The sequence below is a fragment of the Medicago truncatula genome, chromosome 4, assembly GCF_003473485.1.
Source record: "Medicago truncatula cultivar Jemalong A17 chromosome 4, MtrunA17r5.0-ANR, whole genome shotgun sequence".
In the NCBI taxonomy this organism is placed as follows: domain Eukaryota; kingdom Viridiplantae; phylum Streptophyta; class Magnoliopsida; order Fabales; family Fabaceae; genus Medicago; species Medicago truncatula.
Window position 1 is genome coordinate 50,088,181 of NC_053045.1, and position 15,500 is coordinate 50,103,680.

Here is a 15,500-nt window from a genome sequence, read left to right on the forward strand (position 1 = left end):
ACTTTAAAAAATTGATCTTTAAAAAATAAAAAAAAAATAAAAAACAGAATCTCTTTTCCTTCTCTCTCGTTAAACCTTTTTTCCTTCCTTCTCTCTCCCTCCCCAGCGAACAAAACCTCCATCCTCCTTCACCACCATCCCTCCGCCGACGACATGCTCTTCTCCCCACGCCGGCGACCTCATCAGGCACGCCATCAATGTTTTCTTTCTTTTAAGTCATGACATTCATGTGTCCTCTGTCTCAACCCATGGTTATCCTCCGAACCGATTTCAGTCTCCACCCATCGTCCGTCACTCTGCCACCGTTCTCCTCTCAATCTCATTCTCTACAGTTTTTTGGTTTAAAGTTTTCTAGATCTTGAGTTGTTCCAATTTTAAGTTGTTAGCTTTAAGATCAAAAAAACTTTATGGGCGGCTCTATCTCCGGTGGTGGTGATGGTGGTGATGCATGAACGGAGGCAATGTTATTGTGTTGGAAAGATGGAAGGGAAAACATAATTTTTGGGGTTATGTTTACTGGTGTGAGACAAAGGGAGGTTGTATGGTGGTTGATGGGGTTGACAGCAATGGTGGTGGTGGAAAATGTTGGCGGTGGTTGTGGTGTTCTGGGAGAGAAATAGTGGTTGTTGGTGGTGGTGGTGTGTTGTTGATAGTGGTACAGATGAAAAAGGGACGGAGGGAGAAAAGAGAGAGAGCAGTGGAAGATGATGAAAGAGAGAGTAAGAGAGTGAGAAGAGAAAGTTGGACAAAATTATCCTTTGTTTTTTTTGTTAATGACAAAATTGTCCATGCCACATGGGGGTGTAGGATGATGGTATGCCAGATAAGGTGGTCTACCTATCATTACTCGTAACATTAGTGTATTTTGATGATTTTAAGAAGAAAATGATGAAAGATAAATGATAGATAAAATGGGAGAAAGAGGGAGTAGTATGAGAGAGATAAATCATATTGTTACAGCTATTTTTGAACAACTTTTAGACAATTCTCTCTCGTACTTTATTGTATTTTTTTTTCTTTCTCTATATTGTTTTTTACCAATAAAAAGAGAAGGAAAATGTTGTCAAAAAAAAATTGTCACAAAATAGTTGCACGACTATAAGTTGTCACCAATTTTAGTTTATAGCTAGTTGGCAACTAATGTTAGGGGCGTAAGTGGTTAGGACAAAACCGATGAAACCGAAAATCCAAACCGAAAAAAATATTCGACCTTCTTTGGTTCGGTTCAAAACCGAACTGAACAAACCTAAATCGATCTACTTTGGTTCGGTTCTTGGTTTTTAATTTTGAGATCCAAAGAACCGAACCGATGCTAAACTCACTCCTCATTTTAGTAATATTATACCTCCTCACACACACTTATGATTAATCTCAAAATTAAAGTCCAACATAAAATACTCCTTAATGATTCACTTTCTCTCATCATCATCTCATCTCATTACTCACTCTATTTCTTTTCTACTAAAAAAGAATACTAGCCACTGGTCACACCTAACCCATCGTTCCTCATCGTCGTTGGGATCGTCCATGTCGTTAGTTTTTTCATGTTAGTTATACAAAGTAGTTTGAAAAACAGATAACATGTAAAACAAAGTTCTATGAAATATTTCAGTGTTGTATGCATGAAATACAAATTTGTGAAAATATGAATTTTTTTAATTGTATTTTCAAACAAACCGATCAACCAAACCAAATAGTTTGGTTCGGTTTCTTTTTTGAAAAATAGTAAAAACCAAATCAAACGGAACCGATAAAGATTTCATCGGTTAGGACATTTTTTGACCAAAAACCGATCCAATCCAAACCGTTACACCCCTAACTAATGTTGTATATGTGCCGGTGGGTACATAATTTTTGTAATAGAGAAAAAAAAATTATAATATTTTCATGTATATGTTTAGTGTTAGAGGAACAATCGAAATTCGTATAATGTAAAGGTAAATCAATACCAACCTATTTTATCTTTTATCTCTTGTAAGTGCCCAAGGGATAAAATTAGTTATCAATAATTGTTTTCACTCTTTTAATTTTTTTTTTTTTTAAATCGTAAGATTGTACCAAATTAGTGTTATTTTAATATTAAATACAAAATAAAATTGTGATAACCAGTTTGCTATCATAAATCATGCATGACATCTCTTTTCTCTATTTCCTTTCTATCTCTCTTCTTTCAACGAGTAAAATGGGTGCCAAATGATCTTTTAAAAGTTTACAAGTGAAGTAATAATATATCAATATTATAATTTTCCTTCAAAAAAAAAAATATATCAATATTATAATAAAAAGTTCAACAATAGATAGAGACAGTGGAAGTATAAAAGCAATGGAAAATATGATGATACATGAGAAAATCATATACTCTTGAGTTTGATCCCGTGCTGTGTTTCTCATGTTAACACTGCTTTCAACTTGCACTTAACCATAACTATACGCCACAATGGCACAAACCCAAAGTCAAAAAAATAACTACAAATTTTCATTCACGAGATGTTCGTCCCATAACACCTACTCTTCACTCAAAGCAGTGGCTTAGCTTCCACAAACAAACCATCAACACAAAAAGTCACATTTTCATGAGGTATATGTGTCCCTCCCATTACACACATATAAAAACTATACCAACTATTTATTAAAACTAAGAATCCAAATTGAGCTAGCTTAATTGTTTTGCTAAGCATCTATTATAGACAGCAAAGTAATGGACAAGAAACCTGTGAATTCTTTCCCAACTCATTTCATGGACATACATGATGAAGTTTTATCCGAAGGAGACGAAGAAGGGACAATAAAAAACGAGGAAAATGAAGAGAAGACCTTAAATAAACCAACAACGAGAGCTCGAGAAACGAAGAGAAACCATAGAAGTATTAACAGACAATTTTCACTTGAGACAGGATTTTCTGTTCTCAACAGAGAAAGAAAAGGGAAAGATGATAGAAAGGTTTTGACAAGAAGTGGAACCAGCTTAGGAGGGGCAAATAGGTTTGGTTTGGAAGGACATAAAAGAGATTTCAGTATCTTCAAGACGAAATCTACTCTTAGTAAGCAGAATTCTTTGTTGCCGAGGAAAATAGAGAAGGAGTTGGAGTCTCAGAAGATCAATGGTGCTTCTGGTGTGGATGATGATTCTGTTAATGCAAGTGTTCCTGCTGGTAGATACTTTGCTGCTCTTAGAGGACCTGAGTTAGATGAAGTCAAGGTGAGACACTGTTACATATGTTGTACACTTTTACTTCAACTTGCATGCATGCATGTTAGCTAGCTATATGATTTATATCTTTCTATAGATTCAGTTTAACATGATCGGATATTTTATATTTCAAAAATCATTTTGAAATTTTGTTGATGCATATGTCAAATTGTCAAACACCTATAATTTTAGAAGCTAAATTTGTGATTCATTCATATTTCTTATTTCAACTTAGTCTGATTCATTCATATTTATATAACCGTGTGAACGTTGTAATCAATGGAATTAACTATAATGAGCAAAATCACCGATCCAAATAATATAATTATTTTATAAGCAAAACAATTCAATGATATGAATTTGGAGCTAAAAACAGAAGGTGGGTCACCACTCAACAACAAGGTGTAGCACAGATCATAGATACTTGGGCTCGTTAATCATTTGGTCCGAGGTTTGGCCCTGACTACTGTGAATAAAAAAAATATTTTAGAAGAGGTCAAACCCTTAAATAAATCTGAGATATCTTAAGAATCTAAGGTACATACTTGCGCAAGAGGATACATTGGTTTGCCAAAAAAATAAAAAATAAACAGAAGGTGTGTCAAAGTTTAGCAATACAAAGTCCAAGCTTAGTATCATCAGTTATCAAACAATTCACGAATGAGACAAAATCCTTCACTATGCTCAGTCTAAGTTATTGATTTCACACCCGAAAGGAAAACCAAGTTAAAAGGATATCTTATATAGCTGTAATTTTGAAATACTAAAAATTAATGATGTGCATACATTTGACACAGGACTATGAGGACATACTTCTCCCCACAGATGAGCAGTGGCCCTTTCTGCTTCGGTTTCCTATCGGATGCTTTGGTATTTGTCTAGGACTAAGCAGCCAAGCGGTTCTATGGCTTAACCTGGCAACAAGCCCTGCCACAAGGTTTCTCCATATCTCTCCGGATATCAGTTTTTTAATATGGCTGTTATCCTTAGCAGTGCTAATAGCAGTTTCTATTACCTACATTCTCAAATGCATATTCTACTTTGAAGCAGTCAGAAGAGAGTATTTCCATCCAGTTCGAATCAACTTCTTCTTTGCCCCTTGGGTTGTCTGCATGTTTTTGGCCATCTCTGTACCCTCTAGAATAGTCCCACAACAAACCCTTCACCCTGCCATTTGGGTCACTTTCATAGTACCATATTTTCTCCTTGAACTCAAAATATATGGCCAGTGGCTTTCTGGAGGCAAACGACGTCTGTCTAAGGTTGCAAATCCCTCTAACCATCTTTCTGTATCTGGTAACTTTGTTGGAGCAATTCTAGCTTCAAAAGTGGGTTGGAAAGAACCTGCTAAGTTCTTTTGGGCTGTTGGCTTTGCACATTACCTTGTGGTGTTTGTTACATTGTATCAGAGATTGCCAACAAGTGAGGCATTGCCTAAAGAACTGCATCCTGTGTACTCCATGTTTATTGCCGCTCCCTCCGCGGCTTGTATTGCTTGGCAGAGTATCTATGGAGAGTTTGATGGGATATCCAGAAATTGCTACTTCATTGCCTTGTTTCTCTACATTTCACTTGTCGTCCGGATCAAATTCTTCACTGGTTTTAGGTACAATATTTTCACCATCAAAATACAATTCAACTTTGGTTAAATTTCAACAATCTAGATTTTGGGAAAAAAGAGTTTACATGATTGAAGGTGTGCAAAGGAATAACTATGTATTGTTTTATTTGACAGGTTTTCAGTGGCGTGGTGGGCTTACACCTTTCCGATGACAACCGTATCAGTGGCAACCATCAGGTATGCAGAGGCGGTCCCTGCCTACATAACTAAGGGTCTTGCTCTTGGCCTTGCATTTATGTCATCAACTATGGTCTCTGTTTTGTTTGTGTCCACTCTTCTGCATGCTTTATATTGGCGCACTTTGTTCCCAAATGATCTTGCTATTGCTATAACGAAGAGGAAGCAAGGTGGGGAGAAGAAACCCCTGAAGAAGGCCTATGACATAAAACGTTGGACAAAGAAAGCTCTGACCAAGAACTCAGAGAACAAAGATAACAGTAAGAATAATGGCTACAACAGCCAATGCGATAATAACAGTGTTGTGGCCTAGGATGAGTAGCAGAATACTCCAATATTGCCATTATAATTCTAATGTGGGATCAGTTGTGGATTTATCTTATCTTGAGCATATTATGCTCGACAGAGTTATATTTGAATGGTGTTTGTGTTTAAAAAATTTGAAATGACTCATATATAGATTAGCTAATTGTCTAATTTTAGCTACTATTTCATTTGTTAGACTTTAGCTACCTTATCAATTTCTTTTAATCAGCACTCCGCTCATTGGTTAAGAGATTGATAGAAACAAAGGCACGAAAATCACCAAACTCAAAGTCAACCAAGTGAAACTCATGGTTATTGATCCATCAGAACTCGATCAATTTTGTTTTTGAGGAAACGGTTCAATCATTAATCACATCATATTGATGCATAATGATTAAATAATTTCTTCTTTAATATGAAAAGTCTACAACATATGGTCAAACCAAACAAGAGTAAATATAATTCCTTCTTTTTTTGATCAAATAAATTACTTTAAAAACAAAGATAAGCTTAAAAACAATGCAACTCTTGCCTTTAATGATTTACTTTTTCAATTGATTTAATCATTGTGAAGCTATGATCAGTATCAGTCAAATACAAGCTATGCACCTTGACATGTTAATTTCTAAAACTTTCTAAGATTCTTTTTACAGTAAGAACCATCTCTCATCAGAAAACAGTTAGCCATCTGTCAGGTTCAACTATGTACCGTCAATCTACACATACATCAGCAGCAAAACTTCAAGTCAGATGCCCATACCAAAGCTGGTTGCACATTACCCTCTCACTGTCACCGAATTCCCAAGCTCCTGGATCATATTTCAGTTAGGAAGCAGAATATAAAAGGAAACCTTTTTCTTTTTGCAAGGGGGCATGAACAATCAAATGTGTTAATTAAACACGAAAAGTATAGAATCAGTGGTAAATACCTCCTTGCACTTAACAGACTGTGGCAACCACCATTCCCATGATGAATTTGCTTTGTCCCAAAAGTAAAAGTCTTCTCCTACAAGATTTGGGTCAGCTAGATCATCAAATTTATCATACTTGGGGTAGTACTAAAGAATAGAAATATATTTTGCAAAAGAACAACAAAAATGTGAAAAGAATAGACAGAAGAATAGGGCTCAGCAAAATTCATGCTCTTCAGAGTTCAGACACTGCTATACTTAATATTTACCTCTTGATCTGGACGAAAAGAATTTAATATATTTTCTTTTGAATCCTTGCCCTAAGAAACAAATGACTCAATACAATGCTAAGAGAAATGGAAAATAATCCAAAGAGAATTACATGTAATTCAAAATTATAGAGGGTAAACCTTTCTGCACATCCTGGATTGTTGAGGCAGTTTGAAATGAGATCCATTATTTGGCTGGCCTTCAGATGTCAGAGACAACTAACATCCAAGAAAGTAGAATGATTGAGAATAGTGGAAGTTGTGTATCGTTATGATGGCACTAGAATTTATTCAAGAAATTGCGTCAAGAAAAAAAGGTAGCTAAATAAAAGAAAAGTTCACCTTGCTAAATAGTTCAATAGGAAGGTTATGCTGAATCCCCTTTTCAGCGTGTGAATTAAATTCCTGTATGAATTGTAGCAATATGATTAATAAAATTTTCTATGGGAAAAAATATAATAGGACAGTAAAACAATTTTCTATCTGGAGAAAATATAATAGGATGCTAAAACCTATGATAAAAGTATGCCTCACCATTTGATCTGCTGTTTCCTTGTTGGTATGTAAAACACCAGCATGCTCTTTATTAGATAGTATCTGCATTCAAACATTTTGGAGTTAAATAAAGCAAATCAATAAACAACAGGGGAATGAGAGATAAAACTAAGGCTTAAGCGTCTTTTTCATCTGTGCATGTATACCAATTTTTGCTTTTAGTCAATGGAAAATTCTCGTTTGTTTGTGATCCTTGAATTGTCCAAAGAAGAAGAAACCCTAATGCCATGCCATCATCCAACTTAGATGTTATGTGGCTTCACTAATCTTTCATGTGGTGTATGATCATATGGACATTTGTTAGTCCGGCTAGCATTTTCTTAATGAATGTTGAGGGTAAGGACCAAACTAAAAGCAAAAACTGGTATATGTGCAATGATAAAAACGATATTTGCACTCTACGACACTTCACAAAGCCTTTTTGGTCATCCCCTTCACAGGTAGCCCCTTCTGAGCCACCAATAACCATGCATGGATACCAATTGACAAGTATCCAAACAGTTGGGGAACCCTCCCTTAAAAGATAGCTCTCAGGAGGTAGAACAAAGTCACTTTAATACTCTATCAAACATCTCATAGTGCGGCTTGGACCCCCATAATACCAAGTCTCCATCAGAATACTATTCTAGAATATAACAGTTTGACAATAATAGGTCTAAGACCGAATTGTAAACTAAAAGAATGAGATAATAATCAATTTTTCATGATAAAGACATTAAATTAACAATTCAAGTTTTGTTACATTTTTCATTGAAGTCTAAGATTGTATAAACAAATTTAAATGGAGAAAACATGGTTAAAATAAGAAATTTAAAATTATAACTCATCCATCATTCGAAATTTTATTCAAATGCATAGTTTACTCCATGTTATCTTTGCCAGAATTTATAAATGATGACTCATTACCTTCTTATTAAGAGGTTGAGCTTTAAAAATATGATTAAAACCCAATCCATCATGCTTTGGGGCACCCATGGCAGTAGGCCTATAGAAAGATATAATTCTGTATTAGCACCATAGTTTTGTGAATTGCCAAAGTTACAGTGAGCTTTCATGATGGCATCTGTTACCTTCTGGCATCCTTGATTTTATGTTCAACAGAAGTATGCTGGTCCCAACCCTGCAACAGGAGAACTTGGTTTCTAAAAGGCCATTCATATCTATCATGTAACAGGAAAATAAACATAATATGCAAATACATCATAAAAAAGTAATAAATGTTTCTCCTGTATAAACTTCAACTAGATATAAGAACATGAATGACATGCATGTTGTTAAAATTATAACAACTAAATTGACCTTATCAGAATCATTGCAGTGATGTGAAGCTGAGGTAGCAGATGTGTGTTGTATGGCCCTCTCCAAAGTCTTCAAGTGAAATTCCTGAGAAGTTGACATAGAAAACATTGAGCTTCAATATTTTTAATGCCGAAAAAAATTGTTTTCCTGATTAATTGCTATCTCGGTTCTTTTCCTTTTTATGATAATGAAATTATGATATAGATGAGAGGATAGAAAGAATAAAAAAAACTCTATTCTTACTCGAAATTCTGGCAAGCGTGGAGTGCTCCTTTTGGGAAGCGGCAAGGAAGGAGCATCGAGAATCTAGAATATGAACATAATTAGAGAAGATGATGGCAATTATGCATGTACTAATAGCAATTATATCTACAGCATGTACTAACCCTCCTATTTAATGGACGAGCTTTGAACCTGGGGGCAGCCACCGTCATGTGCTCTGCTTCTCCAACAATTTTGGGTCTGTTGAGCACAAATATTTCTCATTGTCTAATTTCTATTATCTCAAGAGGAAAATTTATCATCCAAATTTCATGAAACGCTACTCATCCAAAACCACAAACCTTATCCTTTGTGCTCTGTGTGCTGTTTTTAGGTCAGGCTCTCTGGGAATAGTAAGCTTCAGCTTGGAACAAGCATAGTTTTGCTCAACATTTACAGCCTGCAACAGGTGAATGTATAGAGTGGATCAGGCAAATCTCTTTCACACCTTTTAAAAAACAAGACCCTTTAGAAGATAGGAATCAGTCTGGCTATTCCAATTTGAAGTTTAGGTACTCAATAGAGGATCCCTTAATCATTGAAAAATTTCCACTCAACAATAGTCCCGTATTAGGACAGCAAAAATAATACATTTTTTATTTCATACGAAAGAGTACTTGGCAATTTTGCCAAGGGAGGATTTAAGAAATATGCAGTAGGATTCATACCCTCATAGGTTTCTTGTGCACAAAATTAGTTTGCTGCTTCGCATCAGTAACCTGTCACAGAGAAGATATAGTAAGAATTTCAAATCCCATTCAAAATAAATACAATAAAATATTATCTAAGCCCAATTAAGCATGGGAAACTAGATATAATGCCACTCATGTACTTTGGTATGAGAACAACACAACCCATCTTGCCAACCCAATTAACCCAGACTATTTTCTACTACTCACATCACACTTTTTTACAGTGATATAGCCGTTTTTCCTCTTGGTAATGTCCTAAAATTAAAGGAGATAAATAATCATTGTATTTATAGAGGGAAATGCTAATATACATATGATATATTTATCAACTGTATGAACTTGATTCTTTGACCACTGCTATGTAAATGTGATGATATTATTTAGCATATATTTCAGATCAACCCAGTTCAATCCTCATTTGTGCGTCGTTTGGATCTAGAGAAAGTGAATGGATGGAAAGTATGAAGAATGGAAAAGTTCTTGAAAATTGGGTTTCCACTGTTTGGTTGGCGTGTCAGACAGGAAAGGAAGTTTCGTTTCAGTGGGTCCCATGCCAAAAAACCTTTCCTCTGAGATTGGACGGAAAGTAGGAAACCAAGAAATTTCAAATAAAATGACGACGCAGTCTCTGCATTTGATGCCTAATTTTTAGTTAAAGTGCTCTAGATTTTCAAATTGATTGGGTTAATCACTACATGGCCTTCGTTGTTCCAGTTTTATATTGTTATTTTATTTTGTAGATACAGTTATTTTCTTTAGCGATATACCGCCAATATACATATATAATAAATATATAATATTCTATTTTAATGTAGGTATATTCATGTCATTTACTAAATACACTATCTTTCCTTTCAATTTCTTTCCACTTTCATTCATACCAAACAACTAAAAAATCATCTCACTTTTTATTCATTTTCTATTCACTTTCATTCCTTTCACTATCTTTTCTCATCCAAACAAACCATGGACGTCTACATCATCCATTTTTTTTTCTAGTCTATGCTCTGGTTTAGGTCTAGAGAATTAGTCCAATAAAAAGTTAGGGGCTTGTGAGGAATAAACAAAACCTATTATAACTAATCCCACTATCACCCCTAAATGTTACACGATGTTGGGCGTTATTTGGAACTTACAAGGAAATGCACAAAATTTTACTGCATTTCATAGTCAACTTTATGATCAATCTCTAATATATACTGCAAACTGACAAATATAAACGCAGTTTCTTCAAGTATTATAAATTCAGAGGAGGGAGAATATAAAAATTTACAGACCTTGCGCAAATGACCATCCTCTAGTTTTTGCCGTTTTGCAGCTTGGCTTTCTACTCCAGAGGATGTAGATAAATTCATTTCATTCTGAGTTAGTGGCTTCCGATATCTGAGAATTGAAGAGTTGACGACATAACATTGTGCAGGTTTTTAAAGCACCAGGAAAAAGGTAAAGGAACAAATGTAGTAATACTTACTAAAAAAAATATGACTTCAAAAAGAATAAAGAATAAAATGCACACCCAAGTTACCAGGCACTTAAATTGATACACCCGGTTGAGAAAACAAAGGCGCTGTGGGAGAATGCATTAATAACATGGAACATTTCAAAAGGAATAGCAATTTACAGCGCACTCTGCTACCACATTCACCCCACCCCATGGGCTGCAAAAAAATCATGTCTATTTAACTATGAAAAAAGGATAAGTTCTTCCAGTAATCACCTAGAACCAACATTTTTAGCTGGACGAATTTGCCTAGCCCGTTGAGTAGCTGTAGGTTTCATTAATGATGAACTCTTTGGCACAGCAGGTTTAAAATTAGAATTCAAACTGTTACCAGTTGCTTTGCTGCCACGTGTATGTCCTAGAAAAGAGAGAAATAGATGTCATGAAAAAGGGATAATGTACAAGTTAAGGTATAGGAAAAAGTATAGTGACATGTGTGTGCGGAGAGAGAAAGCTAGAGAATAGCAAACACATAATGATAGAAATAACAAAAGTAGAGTCTAAAACATGGTTATGTGATAGATATAAAACCATTCAAGTGTGTCTAGTTTAACACCTTAAGCTTTTGGGAAAACTAGTTTTTGACATAGTTATAAGTTTGATCCTTGCCGCCAACATAATTCATAACTAAATTACATTTAAACACAGCATAAAGTGGACTAATACATTCTTCCTATCTTAAACTTTTGGGAGAGTCAATCCACAGTGTCATGGTACTTTGGTTCATATAAAAATTACCATGGTACAAGAAACAAGTGCAATATAAGAACCTTCAACTGTAAATTGAGTTTAAAGAAAGGTATTGATGGTGCTAAAGTTGTAGTTGTGTAACTAACAATTGATGGTTGGATTCACATAAGGATTATAAGATGCTAAGACACTAAACAAATCTATCGTCCTATCGTTAGAACAAAGACCATCGTGTCATACTTATTACGCAAAGGTAATTGCAGTTGCCTCATACCATTGTCATATAAAATCGCAGCCATCAAGCAAGAGATCTTTTAAACAAGTGGTTTCAAATCTAACAATTATAAAGTAGAAAGCACCATCAACAAGCCAAGAGTCGAGCCTTTCTAACTAAACCCTAATATAATACTGAAAATGTTTCTGAAATCATCAAATGTTAAAGACAAATGTATTATGATTTGTTAGATTATAAAGTAGAAGGCACCATCAACAAGCCAAGAGTCGTAGCTTTTCTAACTAAACCCTAATATAATACTGAAAATATTTCTGAAATCAACAAATGTTAAAGACAAATGTATTATGATATAAGCCCATTATAGAACAAACTTCCCCAATTTACTGCCTCAGTAGTTTTGTTCATATGGACAGATTACAACCAGTTATTTCTTCCAGAGGAATTGGCATTTATACTGAGAACAAAATCACTGTTGCAGTTATTTACGAATGATGGTGAATAATTAAAACATTAGGCTAAGACTTATGCAGATCCAAAGCAGGTACATTTTATTAGTGAAAAAACATGGAAACACCTCAATACACATTCCATGTGATTAATCACATGAATAAAGCACCAACACAGGGACCCTACCAGAGACCCCGGAAAAAAAGTTATTTCCTATCTCCTAGTTTTAAAACACTAACAGAAAGAAACAAACAAAAGAAGGTGCATTATACAAACAATGATATTATATGTCATGATATTTACAAGTATATCCAATTCAGTCCCTGAAATTGTTGGACCATATGAATCTAGTCCCCACATAATCAATTTTCTAAAATGACCCCTGAAATTTTAAGATAATAATCAAGCCCATTCCTCCGGTGGGATTTGCAGGGACTATAAGGGCATTAAGTTGGCAATGCCGGTGATACATTTAAAATTAAGTGAATGATGTCGTAGATGCAATTGATAACAAATCAAGATACATTCCTACAATTTTGCAATTTTAATCATCATTTGGAAATATTCATAATGTGAAGTACTCGGTTGGTACATTCCTGCAATTTCAAGGACCAAATTAGGTATTTCCTCTTTTATATATCAATCCACAAGTCAATTTCAGTGTAAAAATCAGTTTAGACCAGAAAACTACAAATCCTAACTTCAAATTGGAATCAATTCTACTCAAGAGCAATCAAACATGTCAAAATAAATTCTACACCTCATAGCTCTCAATTTTACACCTCTAGAATCAATTATGGGCCCGTTTGGATTGGCTTATTTTTGAGCTTACGTAAAATAGCTTATGCAAATAAATAAGCTTTTATGTTAATTCATGAGTTGTCACTAACGAAAATTGCATCTTGGTAAGCAGCAAAATAAAAACTGTATCTTCAGAAGCTATTTTTACATAAACTACCATGACAAGCTTCTGAATAAGCTTAATTATTTGGGTCTCAAGAATAAGTCAATTAAAACGGGCCCTCTGGGTGTGAATGCAAAGATTAAAATGATAATGTGAGTAACATTGTGGGATCATAGAGTAATTTGAAGAGAACAAAGAAACAAGTTACCATTAACAGTGTCGGAAATTTCCATCTCAGTAGAAACAGTAGGACCATGTTGTTTATCATTATCATCCACATTTTCCGTACATTCAACATCGTCGTAGTCAAAATCCTCTCTCACCGCTAACTTCGTCACAAAAGCTGAAACAGAACAAAAATAAATAAAAAAACATTTCAACAAATAAAATATAAAAAAAAAAAAAAAAAAATGAAAAATAATCGAAGAAATGAAAAAGAAGAAGAAGACTAACGAGAAGGAGGGTAAGTAGGAGCATTTTGAAACCAGAGTTCAGCTTGAAGAGCTTCGGAAGAAGATTCAGGTTTAGTGAAATCAAAGAAACGTGCTGCGTCGAATTCGTATTCAAGATCAATTTCATGAGCTATGAAAACGTGTGGTATTTCGGTTTCTTCGTCTTCTTCCATCATCATCATCATCATCGTCATCAATGATTCGTAACGAGCTAACTCTATTTATCTATCTGAATGTTAATACTGTGTCAGTGAAGTGGGTGAAGTCATAAACCGGTTTGTGTTGTGGAGCCCCGAATCTGACCCGAATAATTGAAATCAAGACTATGACGACGATTGAGACTTTTTCTGACTGCTCTGTGTCCTCTCAGAGAGTATTTGACTACTAGTGTGAGAGAATGAGTTCATTTTTAAACGCCAAATTTCAATTATTATTATTATTAATGGTAAAAATTCGAGTCCTCACGCTGTTTGTTTTGTGCTTTTTTTATTTAATTTTTTTTTTTTTTTTTGGTAGATAGACGAAATGGTAAAGCCATTATAAAACTCACACACACAAGTGGAGGTACCGGGGTTCGAACCCCGGTCATGACATCCGGCCTAACAATTTCGGCATTTTGCCAGTTGAGCTAGGACTTCTGGATTTTTTATTACATTAAAGTGGGTAAATTATGAACAATGTTTTATATAAAATTTTAATTTTGATAAAAATATAAATATTTATATGTATATATATTTAACTTTTAAATTGTGGCAAACTAAACAAATTATATTTATTTTTTTAACGACATCATTAATATGTATAAATTCTTATTTTTTTAATAACATCCAGGATATAATATTATTATAGCAATATTTGTTTAAGGGTATACTTGGAATAATAAAAAAGTTCACCCCAAAATCATAAACCATCCTAATTAGAATTTTGGTTATTTGTTCTCATGAGCTTAACTTATTTGGTAAGGGATAATTCACAATATGTGCAGAGGTCGGGGTTCGAACCCCGGACACTTCACTTAATCATCTTTAAGGTGAATTTCTCTAGCCGCTGGGCTACTTGACAAAAAAAAAATGGCTATTTTGGTTTAATAGACGCACCAAATAAATTCACGTTTTAAATGTTTGGGTTCGATGCGAGAGCAATCATCGAGTCTGCAATAGATTGTTTAGTTTTTATATCAAGGTCATGTTATTCAAACTACTTTATAAAATAAGTGGCCTAGTTTGACCATGTAGACTATTTACGTAACATATTTTGATCATATTTTTCTACTAATATAGAAAGACACATAATAACATATAAAAGTTTATTAAATTTGTTTCAATGAATATTTTTAAAATATCAACTTTTTATAATTTTTGCTTATATGTAATTAAATATATCAAAGATCAAAATGACATATGTAAAACAGTCAACTAGATGGTCATTTTATAACAGAAAGAATATTATTTATGTTATGTTTTTCTGTCAAGAATATTATTTGTGTTTGACCATAATGTTATTTTTAATGGGAGTGTTGTGTGAAGAGGAAGGTGACTATTCTTGGAATTGAGAAGAAGGGAACAAAACGGAGAGCGCAAAGAGGTGGTTTTATATCATTTATTAATTTTTGTTTTATATTGCGCCGGTGTCTCTAATTTGTAATTGTACCAACACAAAGTCACAAACACGATGTTTATGTTTACATAAACGAACAAGGATCCAAAATTTGAAAATACTATAGAGTGTTTTTATGGGACCGATTTATGGTAACCAGTGCTTGAAATTTGAATCAAAATAGAGTATAGGTATGGGTCACATTTTGGTAGTACTTTATTTGTTCTGAATTGAATACCCGTGGCCGTGTGGGAAGCATGGAAGGTGAGGAATTCCGTTTGTTTTGTCTTTGGGAATATGATGTATCACTGCTCTGGTGGGGCCATGGGGGGAGCTTGTTTTACTAGTACTCTCTTTTATAAATTTTAAAAAATATATTGTTTATAATTTTTAG

General features: G+C 34.3%; 2 protein-coding genes across 5 annotated transcripts; one reads left to right on the forward strand and one right to left on the reverse strand.

Annotated features, from left to right (window-relative positions):
- Nucleotides 1-2,491: 2,491 nt before the first annotated feature.
- Nucleotides 2,492-5,531, forward strand: LOC11411017 (guard cell S-type anion channel SLAC1). The gene is made up of 3 exons (XM_003608733.3): nt 2,492-3,199; nt 3,988-4,796; nt 4,926-5,531. The coding sequence occupies exons 1-3, from the start codon at nt 2,699-2,701 to the stop codon at nt 5,299-5,301; spliced, it is 1,686 nt and encodes a 561-aa protein (XP_003608781.1). The 5' UTR covers nt 2,492-2,698; the 3' UTR covers nt 5,302-5,531.
- Nucleotides 5,532-5,804: 273 nt separating this feature from the next.
- LOC11409499 (protein TPX2) lies at nt 5,805-13,912 on the reverse strand. 4 transcript variants are annotated; one of them, XM_039833487.1, is made up of 17 exons: nt 13,512-13,912; nt 13,267-13,401; nt 10,999-11,140; nt 10,559-10,664; nt 9,258-9,308; nt 8,892-8,989; nt 8,715-8,790; nt 8,572-8,634; nt 8,329-8,412; nt 8,100-8,149; nt 7,941-8,014; nt 7,009-7,073; nt 6,817-6,879; nt 6,616-6,693; nt 6,475-6,525; nt 6,224-6,300; nt 5,805-6,103 (listed from the first exon to the last, which is right to left on the reverse strand). In XM_039833487.1, exons 1-17 carry the CDS (start codon nt 13,702-13,704, stop codon nt 6,085-6,087), a joined length of 1,425 nt encoding a protein of 474 aa, XP_039689421.1. In that variant the 5' UTR covers nt 13,705-13,912; the 3' UTR covers nt 5,805-6,084. The 4 variants fall into 4 exon arrangements, 3 of the variants coding, with proteins under 3 accessions (XP_039689421.1, XP_013457634.1, XP_003608782.1); XM_013602180.3 differs by having other exon boundaries at nt 7,009-7,071; nt 7,936-8,014; XR_003011754.2 differs by lacking the exon at nt 6,475-6,525 and having other exon boundaries at nt 6,588-6,693; nt 7,009-7,071; nt 7,936-8,014; nt 13,512-13,911.
- Nucleotides 13,913-15,500: the final 1,588 nt, after the last annotated feature.

Coding starts and splice junctions, on each gene's coding strand:
- LOC11411017 (XM_003608733.3), top strand. CDS start 2,699: ATGGACAAGAAACCTGTGAATTCTTTCCCAACTCATTTCATGGACATA. Junction 3,200..3,987: donor CTGAGTTAGATGAAGTCAAG/GTGAGACACTGT, acceptor CATTTGACACAG/GACTATGAGGACATACTTCT. Junction 4,797..4,925: donor AAATTCTTCACTGGTTTTAG/GTACAATATTTT, acceptor TTTATTTGACAG/GTTTTCAGTGGCGTGGTGGG.
- LOC11409499 (XM_013602180.3), bottom strand. CDS start 13,704: ATGACGATGATGATGATGATGATGGAAGAAGACGAAGAAACCGAAATA. Junction 8,413..8,571: donor CACGCTTGCCAGAATTTCGA/GTAAGAATAGAG, acceptor TCAACTTCTCAG/GAATTTCACTTGAAGACTTT. Junction 6,880..7,008: donor AGGAAACAGCAGATCAAATG/GTGAGGCATACT, acceptor CAATTCATACAG/GAATTTAATTCACACGCTGA.